We start from the raw sequence: 19831 nt of genomic DNA, 5'->3' as shown, positions 1-19831 counted from the left end.
AATTCAAATAAAAGCCTATGAAGACCATTATCTTTCAAACATTTCACTGGCTGGCCCCCATAGGCTTATATCCATATCATAATGCAAAATACATTCAGTAGAACTTTAAAAGTCCCCACAGGGGTTTTTTTTTTTTTTTTTTTTTGTTTGTTTGTTTTTTGTTTTTTGTTTTTTTTTGTTTTGTTTTGCTTTTCGAAACAGGGTTTCTCTGCGTAGCTGTGCCTGTCCCAGAACTCACTCACGCCACCACTGCCCGGCCAGTTTTTCAGTTTTAAGACTACTTAATAGTCCAAAATCTCTGGAGACTCTTAACTGTAACCTCCCATAAAATAAAAAAGCAGATCACATACATCCCACATATAATGGCACAGAATTATAATACATTACAATTCTAAAAGAGAAGAAAGGCATGGTAAGAAAATACTGGATCAAAGAAAGACTGAAAACCAGTAAGGTAAACTTCAAATCCAGTATCTGTATGTCTGATGTCAAAGGGTATATTGGATGCCTCTTCCCTTCCAGCTTTGCTGACTGCAGCATACTTCCCTCTTTTGGGTGGTTCTACATCCTTTCTGCACCCCTACTTAGTAGGTATCCCCTGGCTCTGGCATCTCTGAGAGTGTTCTTAGGGGTCTTCAATGCAATTGGATTTCATCTTCATGGCTTCATATAATGGCCTCTCTGGGTCTCCATGCAGGAACTCCCCTGCCACCAGCCTAGCCTTAGCAGCTTTCTTGAACTGCAAAAGAAGGTCCCATGCCCCTTTCATGTATATGCCTTGAAAAAACCAGAACCAGGTGGCCAGGAGCTGGCTCCCTCCTTGACTTATATTTGACTTGCTGACAGCTTTTGAGTTATAAGATTAACTGAGTGCAGACTCACCCTGAGGGCACCAATCCCTGTATTTTATTTTGAATCCAACCTTTCTTTAAACTTCAAATCTCCTGGATCACAAGACTTGGTTCCAGTATTACACTTCCTGGTACTCTTTTCTCTTCAAACTGTACATTTTGTATTTCTCTTGCCAAGTTTGCTTCTTTTCATTTTGTTAAGTTTCAAAACTGGGACAAGTGGCTGATGTGCCCATTTAACATGAAAATGAACCTGGCCTCCAAGTTCTCCTTATCATCCTTCAGTCCCTACCTGTTACAGGGTATGACTGACATAGCCTGCCCTCTTACTCTGAACTCTTCCAGTCCAGGGACCCTGCCCTTCCAAAGAGGCTCTCCTACCCCTCTTCCAACATAGTTCAGGGTCATGACCACTCTGGACTCTCCCAGATGTGTCTGCTTCTGGCTATACTCTCTCTTTTATCTATAATAAACTTTCTCCTCCACTATACCTAGGAGCAGTCCTGTCCTGCCTTGCCAAATACTGAGGGATTCTGGGAGAATCTGGAGGTCAGGTCCAATTTTATGTTAAATAGTCACACCTCAGGTATCTGTCCCAGGTCTGAAACTTAATACATATTACATTTGAATAAGACTGATTACTATTAACTATGTGACAGTCACTACACTAAGCTGTCTTGAAATTTCCTCTGCCAATGACATTGATCCTAAACACTTCAATTTGGCCTCTGGTAAAATTTTACGACAATGGCAAAAAGCAACCATGTTCTTTGCCAAAATAGCACTATAGTCACTAGGCCACTTGCTAATATTCATGCCCTCCTAAAGTCTTCTGAGCAGGGCTTACATAGTCCACATTGCCCTCATTACTACTGTTTTCAATGCTCCTACTAGGGACAATTCCTCTGAGCTGGGTTTAGTCTGACACCTAAAGACCAGATTGGGGGTGGAGTGGGGTGCATGCAATCTGTTATAGCCAAAGCTGAAATTTTTTTTCTTTGAAAATAATCTGTGCTGAGCCAGGTGTGGTGGCACACATCTTTAATCCTGAGGCAGAGGGATCTCTGAGTTTGAGGTCAGCCTGGTTTACAGATCAACAGCCAGGACAGTCAGGGCTATACAGAGAAACCTTGTCTTGAAAAACAAACAAAAATTATCTGTTCTGTCAAGCAATGTTTTACATTTTATTTTGTACTTATCCTCTCTTACTGTGCATAGTTATAGTATGATAAATGAATTCAAAATGCCTTTTTTTTTCTTTTGGATGAAGTGAAAATCAAAATATGTTCTCTTTCAATTCCCTCAGAGGGCTCTGTTACTTATTAAGTCCCCATAGATCCTCCATCCATCCCCAGTGAACTGTTCCCTGGACTCAGTGTGTTTCTGCTTAGATGGAAGGGTATCCTGAGACAAGGGGGCCCAGGAACTACACAGCTCTGAGGTGGGACAGTTTCCCAGTAGAAGGGCATTCTGAGACACAGAAGCTCAGGAACCACACAGCTCTGAGAGGAAGCCTCCTCAGCAGAGGTATTGCAGCTCCCAGGGGAAGGTGAGCTGAGGAGCTCAGGAGCCTCAACACCACTCCTTTTCTTTGCTTCTTCTCTTCGTTGCTTTTCTTCTTGGCTTCTTCCAACAAGAGAGTCACACCAGGCAGAAAAATCTCATGAGATTTATTGGAGGGTCCAGGGTGTGGAGGGATGATTCCAAGGATGGCTGCCCTCTACTCTTGGGAGTTGACAGCAGGAAACTGGACAAGGGGCAGTGCTTATATAGGATTTCTGAGGGGTGGAGCTTCTCAGGGCAGAGATTTCCAAAGTGAAGATTGGTAGGATTTCCAATTGTGAGCTTGGAGTAGCTCAGGGATTGGTAGGGTTCCTGCTCAGGGATTAGTGGGGTTTTGTGGGAAGCTCAGGGATTGGTAGCTTTTTCTGCTCAAAGATTTTTTTTTTTTTTTACCCCCTTTTCCCTGCATCAGGCCTTGGTTATGATGGGAAGTCCTTCCTGGCTATAGCTAGCTTTTGCAGAGGCGCCATCTCTAGTGGGGCTACTGGGGGCTGAGGGAATGTCTGGAGAGCTCCCACTGTGGACAACTCCTGTAGTGGTGTTTCACAAAAGCTGAAGCAGAAAAGATGTCGCTGCAGTGGACAGCTACTCATACTGAGAGTGGGCTGAGGCAGGAAAGGCAATGCGCCACCATGGACAGCTCCTGCAGCTCCTGCAAGGGCTGAGCTGCCATTTTGGACAGCTCCTGTGGGACATTTTACTGCTGTGGCCATAGGCTGCGGCAGAAAGGAGGGACCTGCCACCACTTTGATGCTTTTGTGGTGTGCTGCTCAGGGACTTCACTCAGTCCCAGCATCAAGCTTCACCCATAGTGCTGGCAGTAAGTCCCTCTTGTTTTGCCCACCCCCACCCATGCCACCTGCACCAGTACCTTCCCCAAGCAACTAATCGCATGACCATTAGTGTTAGTACATTTCAGTCCCCCCTTCCTGACATCCATCCAGAGATCTCACCTAAGCATGTACACAGTCACCTTGTCCTCAATGACCTCTCAATAGCCAGGGAGTTAGAAACACCCCAGCCTCCCCACTTATAAATCAACACCAAGATCTTAGGGTGCTGAGCAGCTTTGTACTTGCTACATAATCTGAAACCTGCCAAAATGGAACAGAAATAACTCCCACTCAATACAACTGAACTAAAAGTATCAAACATATAATCAACAACCTAACTCCAGTACACCAATATCATCAATCCTACAGTAATATTCCCCAAAGAGAACAACCCAGATGAATCTCAAGACAGAACTGAAAAGAACAATTATAAACAATGTCTAAGAGTGTAACAGGGAAAACAATCAATTGGATGAACTTAATTAAAGAGGACAGGAATAAACTTTTCATGTAGCCTGAATCAATACAAACATCTGACTGAAATAATGATATAAATTTAATTGAAATACAAACATATATGAATATAAATATATTGGGATAAATATAGTTGGGATATAAAAAGTGAATTCAACAAAGAATCTGAAATACTGAAGAAAACCAAGGTTAAAGTAAAGATTGGGGGGTGGGGGGAAGGAAAACAGCTTGTTAGAAAACTCAATGCAAAGTCATTTCAAAATGTAGCTCACATAGATGATACACTATCTGAACATGGAGACAAGGTAGACTATTGCCCACCAAACTAAAGAAAATAATTAAGTAAAACAAAACAATGTGCTGGAGAAATGGCTCAGAGGTTAAGAGCACTGTCTGCTCTTTCAGAGGTCTTGAGTTCCATTCCCAGCAACAGGGTGTCTCACAACCATCTGTAATGAGATCTGGTGCCCTCTTCTGGCCTGCAGGCATACATGCAAGCAGAATGCTGTATACATAATAAAATAAATCTTAAAAAAAAAAATCAAACCCCTCAAGAAATAAATATGAAGAGACTTTGGGACATCATGAAAGATTAAATCTATGAATCATGGGCACAGACAAATGAGAACAACTCCAGATCACAGATATAGAACAGATCTTCAAATAACTCCCCAAAACAGAAGATGCCTCTTTATATACAAGAGGTACAGTCTACGCCAGCTTCCTGTTCTCCTTTCCTTCTTCTCTCCTTCCTTTGTATAGCTGAAACTATAATTGACCATGCTTTCTTTCTGTGGCCATGCCTTTCCTACCACAATGGACTCTATTCCTCTGGAACCATAGGCTTAAAAGTAAACCTTTTCTTCTTCAAATTGCTTTTATCAGGGTATATAAGACTTAAATTAAGGCCTGCTTCAACAACAGTCAACTGATGACCCATACTGTAAATTTGGCCAAGAACCTGTTGCTAGAAAATATCTACTACTATACTTTTGTTAAACTGATGTAGTATCTAACTTCCTCCTAAATACTTATCTCTAGCCCATAGACTAGTCCAGAGCTTACCCCTTCTCAGAGAAGCTTCTTTTGGCAGTGGATGGGAAGTTAATACAGAAGATCAAAATGATCAAATTGCAGAGATTAAGTCACTGTGGAGTACTCATCCTCAATGGAACCCCACATACCCATCCACCCACCTACACAGTGTCCTCTGAACAATTGCATTCATGAACTCTCAACAACTATAGATGTTACACAAAGTTGTACTCCTAGGAGATGCTACACGGATGCTGGGGGACAGTCAGGTCTCTTAAGGGGTAGGGACCCTGATTTAGTTAACCATGCTTCACTGGATAGCCCTACAGCAAGATGTGTGACATGCATGATTAGACTCAGCAAGTTTTATGATGGTGGGAAGCTGATATGGGGAAGGGGACACAAGAGAATCAGGAGTTGAAGGGGAGAGAGAAGAATTGATATGATCAAAATAAAATGTGCTCATGTAAAAAAACTAAACTGAAAAAGACCTTTACAAAACACACACAGTAATCTATGCTCAAATGCAAACTCTAGAATCATAGTCATTTTTGTAATCGCTGAGCGGTGAGCCTCAAAAGCAGTCAAATCAGCGCTGGCCCCTCCTTTCCATCCCAGCCTACCCCACAGCTGCAGTAAGAAGTCCCACAGGAGCTATTGGAATGGTGGTTCCTGTCAAAGTAGTGAAGACACCCCAACACCTTCAGCGACAGCTGTCACAGGAAGCTGTCCATGGTAGCGAATCTCTTTTCCTGCTCAGCGGAGCTGTCCCTCAGGAGCTGTCTTTCTTGCCTCAGCATACAGCCTTCATAAACTATCACTGCAGGAGCTGTCCCAAGGAGCCATCCACAGTGGCATCACTTCCTCTCGAGCCTCCCCAAGCAGTTCCACAGATATGGTGCCTCAGCCAAAGTCACCTGCAGCCAGGACTTCCCATCCTAATCCATGTGCCCAATGCAGGGAAAAGGGGTGAAAAACAACCACCAATCCTCAATCTGGAAATCTCTGCCCTGAAAAGCCCCACCTCCTATGAAATCCTATATAAGCCCTGCCCTTTGTTCAGTTCCTGCTGTCCCTCCTGGGAGCAGAGGGCAGCCATTTCTGGATTTGATCTGGACCCTCCATTGTTATTTTAAAAAAACTAAATTCCAGTCATTAGATTTTACCAAATGAAAACTCGGGAGCCAGATGCTGTGGTGAAAGCCTGCTAGCTCAAAGAAGCAGAGAAAGAACCCAGTTGACCTTCCTACTCAACTGATGTCCCAGAAGGAAAAGACTTTCTCCTCCAATGTCTTAAATACCACTTGACTCAATGTCCCTCCTTTCTGTTTACTTATGTTCACTCTCTATAAGCTGGTTGCTTAGAGACCTAGTTGACCTAGACCCAGGGCTAACTTTACTCTTGGATTGAAGGTGTGTGCTAGGGCAGAACCACACAAGTACTTGTTTACAATAAACAGAAAGCTCTTGGGTTAAAAGTGTGTCCTGGGGCTGAGCCATACCACAACAAGGTTTTTCCAGTTCATAATCTTGGGGTTCACAATGTGATCAAATATACTGCCACACTCCAATAAATATCTTTTATGAGACTCGCTGTCTCGTGTAAACTGTCTCACTGGAAGAAGCCAAAGAGCAATGAAGAAAAGGGAAGGATGGCAGAAGTGGAGTGGGACTGAGGCTCCACAGCTCTGCTGGAGATACCCTTCCCAGGAGCTGCAACACCAAAGTAGGGTCAGGGCTCCTCAACTCAGCTGGGGATATTCTATCCTGGGAGCTGCAAGACCTCTGCTGAAGCTTCCTCTCAAGAGCTTTGTGGTCCCTAGGCTCCTGTGTCTCGGATCCCCTTCCACTGGGACACTGTCCCACCTTAGAGCTGTGTGGTTCCACGACCCAGAATACCCTTCCATCTGAGCAAAAATGTTTATAATTTTAGCTAGCGAGCCTATCTAATTCTCAAATAGGCTTTGTGTTTCTCTCACAGAACTCCCAATAAGAGGTTTAACATAAGGTTTTAAATGGTAATTATATTTGAACTCATTTCATAGTGAAAAATGTAAATTATAATGATACTCTAAAGACATGCCCCTCAATATATTAAGAAACACAGACATTATTAACATAAAAAGGTACATTAACTATATATGAGTAACAGTAATTATGATCCAGCCTTCTCATTATATTAGTTAATATAGCTAATATTAACTAATATTAGCTCCTTCTCATTATATTAGTTAATAAAATTAATCAAAACAAAAGGCTAGGGAAATCAAATGGCAATCTAATTAAATAATATGCCACTGTTCACTCATTAGAAGAGCTGAAGTAAAAACAAAAAGAGCTGAAGTAACAAACTCCATCAATATCAAGCTGTCAGAAGTATGCATTTGGCACAATTATGTTGGAAAACTTGAGAGTTGTGTGTTAAAATTAAGTGTGGTATCCTCTCTGTAATAACTCAGTAACTTCCCTCCTTGGTATTTGCCAATAAAAGCATAAACATACACACCATAAGACATAAAACATGATCTAAGCAGTATTCTTTTTAAATGTTTTTACTTATTCTTTGAGAATTTCCTATGTGTTTTTTGATGCTATTCCTGCTAACTCACCACCCCAGATTCTCCCTACCTTCCCAACTTCATGTTCTTTCAGTTTAGAATTTTTTCCCTTTTCCTTTGAGTCTCATTTCATAACTAACAATACACTGGATAAATCATGATATATTTGTATAATGAAGAAATAGCATCTTCCATAAGAAATGAGCTATTTGGTACTACATACTAAAACACAGATAATAAAGCACAATAATATTGGTTTTAAGAAACTGAAGCATGAAGCCAGGGCATACCTCAGTGTGGTATAGTGCTTGCTCAGCATGTACAAGGCCCTGAATTTAATCTTCAGTGAGGTATAAAAGAAAAACTGGAAACAAAATAAACCCAAGTATACACTGCATGAGCCTATGTTTATTTATAAAAATAAGTTCATAAAATAATGGTAATTATCATAGGGGAAAGCAATTGAGAAGGCACAAGAAACCTTTTTTGTACTGGTCACATTTTAGTTCTATTATTAGGAATGTATTTACTTTATAATTACTGAGTTTCAGATTTGTAAAACTTATACTTTATCAGAAAGTTCACTTTAAAAACAAAAAGTTAGAAATGACCAGGATGATGAAGGAAAAAGCACAAAACCCAAAAAGCTAAGGCTGCTGACTCAGCAGACTGCTACTTCTACAGTTTGTCTATACCAAAGCTAGTGTTGGAATTTACGTATACTGGGATTAAACAATGGGACACAGGTGGGCCCTTTCAGAAGTAACTAGGTATTAAGGGATCCATCCTCAGGAACACAATATAGTTCCCATGAGAGTGACTTAGGGGCCAGAGAGATGGCTCAGTGGTTAAGCGCTCACACTGTTCTTGCAGAAAATCTGAGTTTGGTTTTAGCATCACGTTGGATATTTCACAAATGCCTGTAACTTCAGGTCCAGGGGATGCGATACCCCTGAAGGTACCTGAAGTCATGTGTACTATCTACAACACTCTTTGAACAAACTCTTTAAAAGCAAATGAGTAGCTTCCTTATATGAGTGAATTTTTATAAGAATGCCTGTTACTTCCGCCCCAGTCTCAGTTGTTCTCTAAGAAGCATGCCTTGTTTCCACACAAAGTGGATTCCTTTCTGATTTTCATGGTGCACTATGTCATCTGATGGTCCCCATTAGATGTTGGAACAGATATTGGTAATGTCTTGGACCTTCAAAATCGAAAACTAAATAATTCTGTTTTCTTCATAATTACTAATCTTTGCTTATTTTGTTATAGCAACAAAATAATGACCTCATAGCAGTACATAAAAGAAATGACCTAAATTGTGCTACCTAAAACCATAACAAATTAACAGGTAGAGTAGGGACTGGAATTGGGGTATGCTAATCTCCTCCTGTTCTGAAATCTTTTTAAAAGAATGTTTTAGGGTATATGCAGAGGGCTCTTGTCATCCTAGCATTCATTACCTTCATCTGCAACGCAATCTGGTTTAAAATGAAAAAATGTAACACACATTTGAGATACAACGTATTTACCAAAGAACAAGAACACTTCTAAAACTCAAGCCTTTTCTTGGCTTCTGCTTCAACCTATCCCCATCAACTGCCCTTGTCAGTCATTCTTAGTGTGTCTTTCCTGTGTCATGAGCAACACTATATGAACAAAAACCAACTACAAAGTAAAACTATACATCTTTTTTTAATGTGATTTGAATGAAAATGGCCCCCACAGGCCATAGGGCACTATTAGGAGGTGTGGCATTCCTGGAGGAAGTATGTCATTGGGAGTGGGCTTAGAAGTTTCAAATGCTCAAGCCAGGCCCAGTTTCTTTTTCTGCTGCCAGCCAGATGCAAAATTCTCAGCTACCTGCTTCAACACCAAGTCAGCCTGCATGCTACTATACTTCCCACCATGAAAATGATGGACTAAACCTCTGAATCTACAAGCCAGCCCCAATTGTCTTCCTTTATAAGAGTTGCCTAGCCGGGCGGTGGTGGCGCACGCCTTTAATCCCAGCACTTGGGAGGCAGAGGCAGGCGGATTTCTGAGTTCGAGGCCAGCCTGGTCTACCGAGTGAGTTCCAGGACAGCCAAGGCTATACAGAGAAACCCTGTCTCGAAAAACCAAAAAACAAACAAAAGAGTTGCCTTGGCCGTGGTGTTTTGGGAGTTTGGATTAGGAAAGCAGATGAATGCTTTAAGGTCTTAATGAGCCATACTAGCAGGAGCATAGAAAACAGTAGGTTAATGAGGTGGGGTGAGGGGCACTGGTTCAAATGGTTCCAGAAAAGAATATTAGTATGTGGGCTAGAGACCATGCTTTTGGTATTTTGGTAAAGATTGTAGCTGCTTTCTACCCATCTAAAAATCTTCCTGAGACTAAACTGGAAGATTATAGATTAACAGCTTTGGCAGAGATTTCAAAATAGCCTACTACTGTGTGGTTATCAGAGGCCAATTTTATACAGATCTATAATAAAAAGGAAGAAGATGAGCAAGGAAAACATACAAAATGTACAATTTGAGGAGAAAAGGGGTACCAGGAAGTATAATGGTCCTTGTGCTCAAGGAGATGAAAAGTTTAAAAAGCCTGATTCTAAACGTAATATAGGGTGTAGTGACCTTAGGGCAAGACTGCATTCAATTAAGCTTTCAACTTGTGAAAAGTTTTCGGCCAGGCATAATGGTATACACTTTTATTCCCAGCACTCAGGAGGCAGAGGCAGGCAGATCTCTGAGTTCAAGACCATCCTGATCTATAGACCAAGTTCCAGGACAGACAAGGATTAAATAAAGGAAACCATGGTGAAATGTTTTGAATAAGGGGTCCATGTTCCAGCCCCAGCAAGCAGCAGAACTTGGCAATAAAACTTTAAGACAAAGATATAGGAATCCATTAAGGTGATTAAATGCTATAGGAATCTGTAATAGCTCAACAAAATTAAACAATGTAAATCAATACAAAATGGAACTATGCATCTTTTTAAAATGCTGAAATCCGCCAAGTTGATAAAAATGCTACAGGAATCTGAAATACACCCAAGTCAATGTTGAAAAAACATAAAACAGATTAAATTAGCCACAGTAGAAGGGTCAGAACCCCCAATGCTCAGCAAGTACCCATATTCCTTTGTATTCAGTAGCATAACCTTGCTTTTTCAGAAACTCTCATAACTGTATTTCTATTTTAACAACAAAAAGATGTCATAATATTCTAAAGCTAGGTCTAAGAAATATGAATTAATTTTAAAATAAAAAAACTAAGCATGTAGGTTCAGACTATCTTCTCCTTGTAACACCTGATGCTGTGACTTTGTTGCAGCATATCTATTTAAGGAATGAGGTAATGCTTTACAAAGCTCCAGTCCACGCATGACAAGGTTTGGAGTAGTGGGAGTATACCAGAATGAGTTTAAACAAATTTAAGCACCAGTGAGCTCAATTTAATTACCACTCCAAGTACACATCAAAGACACCTGCAATCTCAAATCATCAATTCTGTAGATCTCAAAAAGGTTACACAAAAAGAACACGCATAGAAAAAGAGATACATTTTAATAAGGAAGCCAGCCATTCACAGCTATTTCAGCATAAAAGCCAGGAAAGATCTAGGCATCGAGAACACAGTATTCACTGCAACCAGAGCGGTGTGCCAGCTTGTGAACAAAGAGAAGACTGCTGCGACCAGCGTTTGCCTGAAGAAATCAGGAATTGGTATCTTCCGAAATAAATCGTAAGATTCTTCTGCTGTCCATACTCATAGCAAAAGCGCCAGAAAGGCGAATTAGGTTTTTCAATCAGTCAAGCTTATGTAGTTCTTTCCCTCTTGAAAAACAGAATCGGAGTCAACAAACTGACAAACCTCCCCAGAATCCATAATGTGTTCTCTACCAAGTAAAGCTCATGGAACCAACCAAGCGGCGTCCCCCCTACCCCCGCCCCCGCTTACCGGTCTATCGGAGGCTATAATCTAGTCAATTAAAACACCTATCTACCGTCTCCATCGTTAAACCGAGCCTTTCATAACCCACCTTTCAATCAAATGCTGCGGTTTCTCGAATACACAGCAAAATCAAAGACAGCACAAAGAGACCCTCTTGGTAACAGTGGCGCCAGAGCCCTTAGAGAACGGTTTACTAGTGACTGGTGTCGCCCTAAATGAGCAGGTATGGGATGATTTGTCAACTAGTGCCATTTGGGTGACAGGGCGGTGGGGCGGGAAGCCTCCCTCCGAGAGCTCCAGATGACACCGCTCCTTAACGGGAGGCTCCAGGCCTCACCGAGAACTGGAGGAGACCGGTTACACAACCGCCCCGGAGGCCCCCCGCCCGCCCCAGGAGTCCCCGCCGAGTGGGCCTCGGAAGCCCCGTGGCGGAGCAGGTCAGCAGCCAAGGCGCTGGGCCCCGCCGCCAGCCTCCGCCGTGCCCCTACCCTCCGCCCTGCACCGCACCGCCCGCACCTGTTTCCTCATGTTGTTCATGACGCCCATGAACCCCGCCAGCAGCTTGGCTTCTTCGCGAGCCGCAAGTTTCTTCTCGGTTTTCTTCTTGCTACTCTTCTCCACGCCTGACGTGGCCATCCTCTCTTTGCCCTCCGCGGGTTCGCGGCGACGGTTTACCCGCCACACGCGGCAGTCGGGAGCACGGCTTTGGTGGCGGAGCGCGGGGAACTGCGGGAGCGCCGAGGGAGGACTAGACGAAGCCAACTTGGCCACGGTTGCAAGCGACGGGAGCCCCAAGCATGCGCACTGGGCCCGGCGGGGAGGGGGGGGAAATGCTCTGAGGAGGAGGGGGCGGGGCAGTGCGTCACAGCCACGCGACGTCCTAGCAACCCGCTGCGTCTCGCGGTGCCGCGGCCTGAGAGGTTGGTACCCAGGCCTGATCCAAGCTCACCGGTGTCTTTCTTCTACGAAAGGCCGCGTTCCTAGGTTTAGGTTTTGTGATGATCTGCTCTGGATAACTGTATGATAGAACAAACTAAAACGTCTCCCCGTGGCGTAAGCACCCTGAGAACAGGGTCAGTCTTTCACTCCCAGTCAGACTGGGGCTCATTGTAGGCGCTCAGTAATTGTTACGTGAAAATTGCGTACTGCAAGGCAAAAGGTTATTTAGGACGAACACAAGAATTGTTTGGTTTTCAGAAAGCAAAACCATTGCCCTATCGATTTCTCCTTAGCGTGACATGGCTGCCTGTTTAGTAGGCTGTCTTACTCATTAAAACAGATCAGGCGGGTGGTGACGGCAGTGGAAGCAGAGGGGGTTGGACCTCTGAGAGAAACCCTGTCAGGAAAAACAAAAAATAACCTAGAGATCAGGTGTCACTTCAAGCCGGCTTCAGTGAGGCTTCCCAGGGAGTTCTACTGGAACACAGAGCTCAATCCTAGAACTCACAGAAACATGTTTCATAACTAGAGTTTTTTATTTTGCTGTTTAGGAATAGACAGGACTGTCTGAAGTCATTATTTCTAATAATTAAAACTTTCTACATGGCTTCAGTTTCCTACCTAGATGTATGAAGGACTAGACAGAGAAGTTTATGTAAAATAATCTAGACTGCTGTTGATCTAAAACAATAACTGCTTAAAAGAAAATTAATTATTCAAAGCCGCATAAGAACAGCAATGGCGGGCTGGAGAGATGGCTTAGCGGTTAAGAGCACTGCTTGTTCTTCCAGAGGTCCTGAGTTCATTTCCCAGCAACCACATGGTGGCTCACAACTATCTGTAATGAGATCTGGTGCCCTCTTCTGGTGTGTCTGAGGACAGCTACAGTGTACTCATCATATACAAAAAAACAAAAACAAAAAAAAACAAAAACAAAAACAAAAACAAAAAAAGAACAGCAATGGCCTAAAAAGGGATTCAACATATCCTGGACAATATGTTTCTTTATAAAAAAAAATTAGATAAATATTTATAGTTGCCAGAAAAAAAAGAAAGTTTTAGAAACACACTGGTGGGAGCATCAGGTTGGTGGACTACAGCATGATGGGAAAATCCTTGTGGAGGTTTTAGACTTCCTTTATATACACATAAACATATATATTATGCCCCCTTTCAACATTTGAAATATTTGAACATATTTGAAATAGCTTTTAAATTTAAATATATTCTTGTCATATTTTTTTCTCAAATCTTTCCAGATTCTCTCCCCATCCCTACTCACCCAACTTTAAGTTGTTTCTCAAACAAACAAATCCAATACTGTAACAAAACCAAGAAAACATATAAAACAGCACCCATAAAGAAAAACAAACACCAAATTGTAAGCTGTAGTCTATTATATGTTGATCAACTGCTCCTGAAAATGAGATCTGCACTGGAGTAATTAGTATACCCAGTGTCACTCCATTGAAACGGCTTTCTCCTCCCCCAGCAGATATAAACGATAGTTCAGTTCTTGCCTTCACCCTAGTGGCTTGGTTTTCATGTATTCATTTTTCTTAAATACAACAAAATAAAATATAAAATAAAACCCATCACATTGAGATTGAACAAGGCAACCCAACAGAAGGAAGAAAACCCATGAGAAGACAGAAGAATAAGAGACCCACTTGTTCACAGACTCAGGAATTCATTTAAAAAAAAAAAAAACTAAACTGAAAAGCCATACTGCCTGGTGCAGATCCATGCAGGTCTTGTGCATGCTGTGTCAATGTCTGTGAGTTCATGTGAGCTTTGTTTATACTGATTTAGTGGTCCTTGTTTCCTTGGTGTCCTCCATCCCCTCTGGCTCTTGCACTCTTTCTACCTCCTCTTTTGCAGGGTTCCCTGAGCTCTGGGGTGGGCCTGGGGGATTTGTTGGAGACATTCCCTTTAGAGCTGAGTGTTCCATAGTCTCTCACTCTCAGTGAAATGTCCAGCTGTAAGTCCCTATATTTGTTTTCATCTGCTTCAGGAGGAATCCTCTCTGATGATGGCTGAACAAGGCACTAATCTATAAGTATAACAATATTTTTAGAATAATAAATATTATTTGTATTTTATCACTACACTAATTTCTTTCTTTTCTTTTTTCTTTCTTTCGATTAGTATTACTTGATTTTATCCTAGGTCCTTGGGCTATCTAGTCTCTGGTTCTAGGCCACCCAAACAGTGTGGACTATGAGTTGGTTAGTTACTCCAGAAGCTTTGGGCCACCACTGCCGTAGCATATCTTGTAGGTAGTACACCATTGTAGATAAAAGAGCTTGTTGCTGGTTTGGTGTTTATGTTTCTCTTTGGGTATGGTGAAGAGTACCATCCTGTACACTAGCACATAGGGACAAAAGCTCTATGTAGGCACCAGCTTGACATTTTCATGTTCAATGAATTGTGTAGATGTTGTCTTCAGCAGTAGGGTCTTGCTGTCAGTTTTTGGAGAACAGCCTATAGTCTTGGCAACAGCCTGGGTTGGTTGGGGATTACAATAAGGCCTCATTGGCCAACATCTCAATGAGATATAACCCAATCCTGGCCCTGGAATCTTAATTTGATGACAAGAGATGGCCAGCTGGAACTCTGTGTCCCCCGTTATTTGGTGATTTCTTTTAGATCACCTTTAAATGTGAATGTATTTTAGGAAGTTTCTGCACCTTAGGAAGGTGGAAGCCAAAGGTCTGCTAAGCTTACATTCTGAGAAGTGTATCTACTACTTATGAGAATTTTAGGTCAGATACAAACATTGATGTAAATGGATAAACTGAGCCTAGGATTATGTTGGCTCCCTTTACACCATTCTGTCTCTCCGTATTCGTAGCAGTCAAACCGTCTGCAGGGTCTTTAATGAAGATGCTGCATCTTCAGAGAACCTTGATACACATTTGAAGCAGTATGCTTTCTCTTGATTAGTACAAACAATAGGGTAATGGAGAAGATAGCAAGTAAGGATCTGTTTTTACACACCAGAAAGATGTTTCTGTTTACACGATTTTTTTTAACTTAGGGGCTCTCTAATGTCTGTTTACTTTAGCTAGTTGATAATTTGAGGACTTAAAAGTAGGATGTTAGCAGTCAGAATTAATTAACATAGAAATTGGGAGGAAAAAAAATCCCATGTACTTTATTAAATGAAGCAGAATGCTTGGGAATGAAAACCTAATTCCAAGCCTCTGGAGACAGCAAGAATCCATGATTCAAAGTCAGAAGTGAAGGTGATATGATAGAGTACTATTTCTAACAAGGCAAAAAGAAACAAGAAAAATGCATAAATGAGTTCCTCCTCCCGTCAAGACCTGATTCTCAGATGTTGCTCTTCAGCTTTGTCTCTGTCTGTTCTATAAAATCTACTTCTTGAGTCCAACAATGTGTCTCAGTGTTTAGGGATACTTACCAAGACTGATAGATCCCTGAAACTACTTAGTGGAAAGAAATGCATGCGCGGTCTCCCAGGCTCCACCTTCCCACTCCTGCCTGGCACATAGATGCCCTAAGGGAAAAGGTAGATCCCAGACCCCTGTCCTTGACTCCTCTCTCAGCAGTACTCAGAGCACCCAGGTACCCAGAGAGGAGACCGAAACTACTGTGGACCCCTGTTTCAGACTTTGCCCTGCCTCTTTCTGGCAGTGTATCAGAGGTGCTCAGGCAGACACACACACACACACACACACACACCTCCCCCCACCCCCAAAGACAGATTCAGGTACCACAGTCTATATGTCTCCTTTAGGTCCTCTGAATTTCCTCTCTGCAGCTCTGGTTGACCTAAGGTGAGCACACAGCCTGCAATCCAGTAGACTTTACTGAGGAAAGGCTTTAAAAATACAAAAACAAGCTGGACAGAGGTGGCACACACCTTTAATCCCAGTACTTGGGAGGCAGAGGCAGGCTGATCTCTGAGTTCAAGGCCAGCCTGCTCTACAAAGTGAGTTCCAGGATAGTCAGGGCTATACAGAGAAATCCTGTCTTGAAAAACACAACAAAACAAAAAACAAAAACACTGGACAACCCATGTGTTCACTTGTCAGGTCCCCACATATCCTTTAAAAAACCATAAAAGACTGTCTATAAGGGAGTTTAAAGTGATCACTGTAGGTTATAGCCTGCCATCTTCCAACTTCCCAGCTTGAAACGAAGCTCTTTTTTCCATTACTTTTCTTTTCAATTCGTTGCATCTAAGCACTTGATGTTGGAACAGCCCTTTCACCTATCACATATTACTGAAATTCGTGGAAGGACCATAGAATTTAGAGTCCATAGACAGTATGGAAATTATATAGCACAAACATTACGTCTGGATATAAAATTAAACACCCCCAAGACACCTGTCTTGTTCTCCTTATCTGTTAAAGTAGAATTTGATATCAAATTGGCACAAGGGTTTTTAAAAATGTTTACGATGCCATGTGGCTCTGGAAAAGGAGAACACCCAGAGGTCTGCCTGCAGCCATGCCTTGTGGCTCCAGCATAAAGAAACACCCAAGAGTCCACCAGCCATATGGCCTTCCCACAGCAGAAGTCACTGAAATGTGCTAGTATGTGGTAGACTGTTGGGAGCCGACTTTAGTAGAAAGCGGCTAGATCAACTTTGCAGCCATCTGGAACCATATACCCTGATGAAAGACTTGGTTGTCAAAAGCCTATAACAGCTGAAGCACACTCTGATAAATATATTGTTTATCCCACATAGCTTGTTTTGCTGTTTAGTGACCTCAGCTGTATGGTGCACGTGGTAAAATGTTTTCACCTGTGTTCTCCTGCTTATGTATATAAATAGCTCAGCATTCCCTTCAATAAATGAGACTTGATCAGAATCTCTGTCATGTCTCCATTCTTCGCGTCTCTTCCCCTTTATCCCCACTCTCTCTCTCTCGCTAGACCCTGACCCTCAGACCGGAACGGGCAGTACGGGCTGCAACAGTAGACAGATGGGAGAGAAAGAGAAATGGAATAATTTATGAGGAGAGATGGAACTGGGGACTCCAAGGTAGAGAAGAGTAGCCTGTTATAAGTGGCCACACATGGGGCCATGGTGAGGTCCCAGCCCATGTTGCCACAAAGGGCTATGTCAGGGTTCGTGGCCATGCAGCAGCAGGGGTCTATGCTGTTGTCTGTGGCTCATATACCACTAGAGATCATGGGGATGTCTCTGGTCTAATATGCTATCTAGGACTATGTTGATGTCTAAGGGCTGTGCAGAGCTGGCCCTATCCCTCACTGGCTGTGGCACTCTGGAAAGTTGGCCCTGCCTCTTACCAGCTGAGAAGTAGGAGGCACTCAGGAGAGCAGGCCATGTACCTCACCTTGGAGCACAGTAGAGCTGGCCCTTGAGGCAGGGGCAAAGGCAAGCTGGCCCGAGGGCATGAGCGTGGAGAGCTGGCCCCACTACTCATCTGTCATGAGGTGGTGTGGGTGCAGGGAAAATGCCCCCTTCTTGCCACCTGAGGCAGATGGAAGAGTTGGCCCTACCCCCTGCGGAACATGAGAAAGAGGGCTCCACACCTTGACTGTGCAGCACTATAGAGTTGACTCTGGTGGCATGGGTGCAAATGAGCTCGCTTACCCCTGGGGCATGACAGTGGGAGAGTTGACCCTTGCCAGCTGCAGCATTGGGTGAGCTATCCCTGACAGTGCTGGAGAGCTCGCCCTGATGGTGCGGGTATGGGAGAGCTGGGGGGGTGGGGAGGGGCTCACGAACTCAGCCACACCCAAGCTTTGAGTGGGCCACCCTAATATCTACCTCATCTATGAACTGCTGGAGTGTGTGGAAGGGCTGTTCCTGCAGGCCCAAAGCTGCAGAATCTCGATGACACAGGGCAACAGCAGGATATTTGTCCTGGTAAGAATTCAGAATTGATAATGTAGCAGAAGCCAGAGGCCTCAAACCAGACCAGTGTACATTGCAATGAATATTTGCAAGTTAAGATGTATAGACAAAGGGGTATACAGTGTGACAATGTGATACACTCCAGCCTCCATGTTGAGATCTTCTTTATACTTTTGTTTTGTTTTGTTTTGTTTTTTGAGGAGGAGGTTGCAAGGGCAGAGGGTGGATATAAAGGGAGGAGAAGATGAGTGCAATTGGGGTGCATGTTGAACCTTGCAAAGAATCAATAAAAAGTTTTTAAAAAGAAAAATGCTTAGATTGTACAAAGTGCTCAGTATTACTTTTCTGAGTTAATAATAGAATTATTTAATAATTTCCTTAAATGTGTCCAATAGAATTCTATTCTCATAACCCTTCCCCCTTCCCTAGCCTTCTATAGTTGGCTCCCTGGGAATACACCTGAAGATCAGGTGGGGTTGGCCAACCCTGCTTTGCCCCTTCCTGCTTGTAGTGCTCACAGTAATGGTATAATGCAACATTTTAACACAGGGAAGTAATGTCTATAACAAGCCTGGTTATGTCCTCACCTCATTGCTTCAGAATAGGGTGTACTATGGACTCGATCCCCATGATCCCAGCAATATCTAGGGCAGAAACCTCAGAGCAGAGTGTTTTCATGGTCTCTCTCTACAATAATAGCATATGGGATATGAACAGATGAGATGCTATCTGCCTGGGCTACTTTTTTAAGGCTTGGAAGATTCATGCTCTTAGGCTGCTGTTTTTGCTGCCTATCTGTGAGTAATAAATCTGCTTTGTCTGACCTCTTGCATGAACGGTCTGTATCATTGGATTTATGAAAATGATAGCCTTTGCCAACAACTCTGAGAAGTATCTAAAAAAATAACCTTCTTGGAGAAAATCCCACATATATTTACATTTCAGGTTTGGAGATTGGTGGCACCTATTTGACTTTGTTGCAGTCTACTGCCTTTTGAAATGTCAGCTCAGCTGGTCTCCATTTTTCCATGAATTACCCACTCCTGTATCCACTTGAGGTGTGGCTTGCCAAAGCTGTACTTGATCTGTGGATCTGTGGGGCTTGACCTCTAACTGCCTCAGCTGTTGGATCAAGGCTGACCCCCCACTCCCCAAAAGCCAACTAGTAAACCTTGGTATATGACATCAAGTGTTCTCTGGACCTTGAATAGAGGGATTTTGGTATTTTGCTGCTTTGCAGTTCATCTAGGAGTGGGTACAAGAGGCTGAGCCACTCATGGTCTGGATCATTTATATAAATAAGCACAGAAAGGCAATCTGTAGAGACTGAAGTTAGGTAATCAAAGCGAAACTGAAACCGCAGGAGACTAAGAGGAGACATTAACCAGTGGATGAAGTTTACTGAGGTTAACCAAGCTCAAACATCGTTGTCTCTAGCTTGAGAAAATCTATTTGCCGGGTTGCTAATAATGTGTTCACATTATCATTTGGTTTTGTAAAATTAGTAAATGTTAATTATAATAGCTTGGACATTGTCTCATTCCACCAATTTCCTCTCTAACACACTTCTTACTTTCAGGGTGAGCTGAAGTAGCCATAGGTATTTTGGGAAGTGAAGGACCAATAAAGTTGAAGGTACGTTTTATTGTCGCGTAGTGTACTGTCTATTTGCAGATCACACTGAGGTCCACATAGTAAGCTCTTCTCAGTCCTTCACATGTGGGAATCTCACTGGGACTATCTTTATGCCAACTGCCTACCTGTTTTGTAATCCAAAGG

General features: G+C 42.7%; 1 protein-coding gene across 2 annotated transcripts in view; it reads right to left on the bottom strand.

Annotated features, from left to right (window-relative positions):
* Klhl7 (kelch like family member 7) overlaps positions 1–12288 on the bottom strand; it is a 44077-nt gene extending 31789 nt beyond the window's left edge. The window contains exon 1 of one of the 2 annotated variants that reach the window (XM_034519222.1): positions 11770–12288. In XM_034519222.1, coding sequence (XP_034375113.1) covers positions 11770–11889 — 120 coding nt within the window. In that variant the 5' untranslated portion in view covers positions 11890–12288. The remainder of the gene's footprint in view (positions 1–11769) is intronic. The other variant, XM_076913227.1, reaches the window with a different exon arrangement.
* Positions 12289–19831: the final 7543 nt, after the last annotated feature.

Source organism: Arvicanthis niloticus, chromosome 15 (genome assembly GCF_011762505.2).
Source record: "Arvicanthis niloticus isolate mArvNil1 chromosome 15, mArvNil1.pat.X, whole genome shotgun sequence".
NCBI lineage: Eukaryota > Metazoa > Chordata > Mammalia > Rodentia > Muridae > Arvicanthis > Arvicanthis niloticus.
Note: the sequence above shows the minus strand (reverse complement) of the source record. Positions and strands in the feature narration are given on the sequence as shown.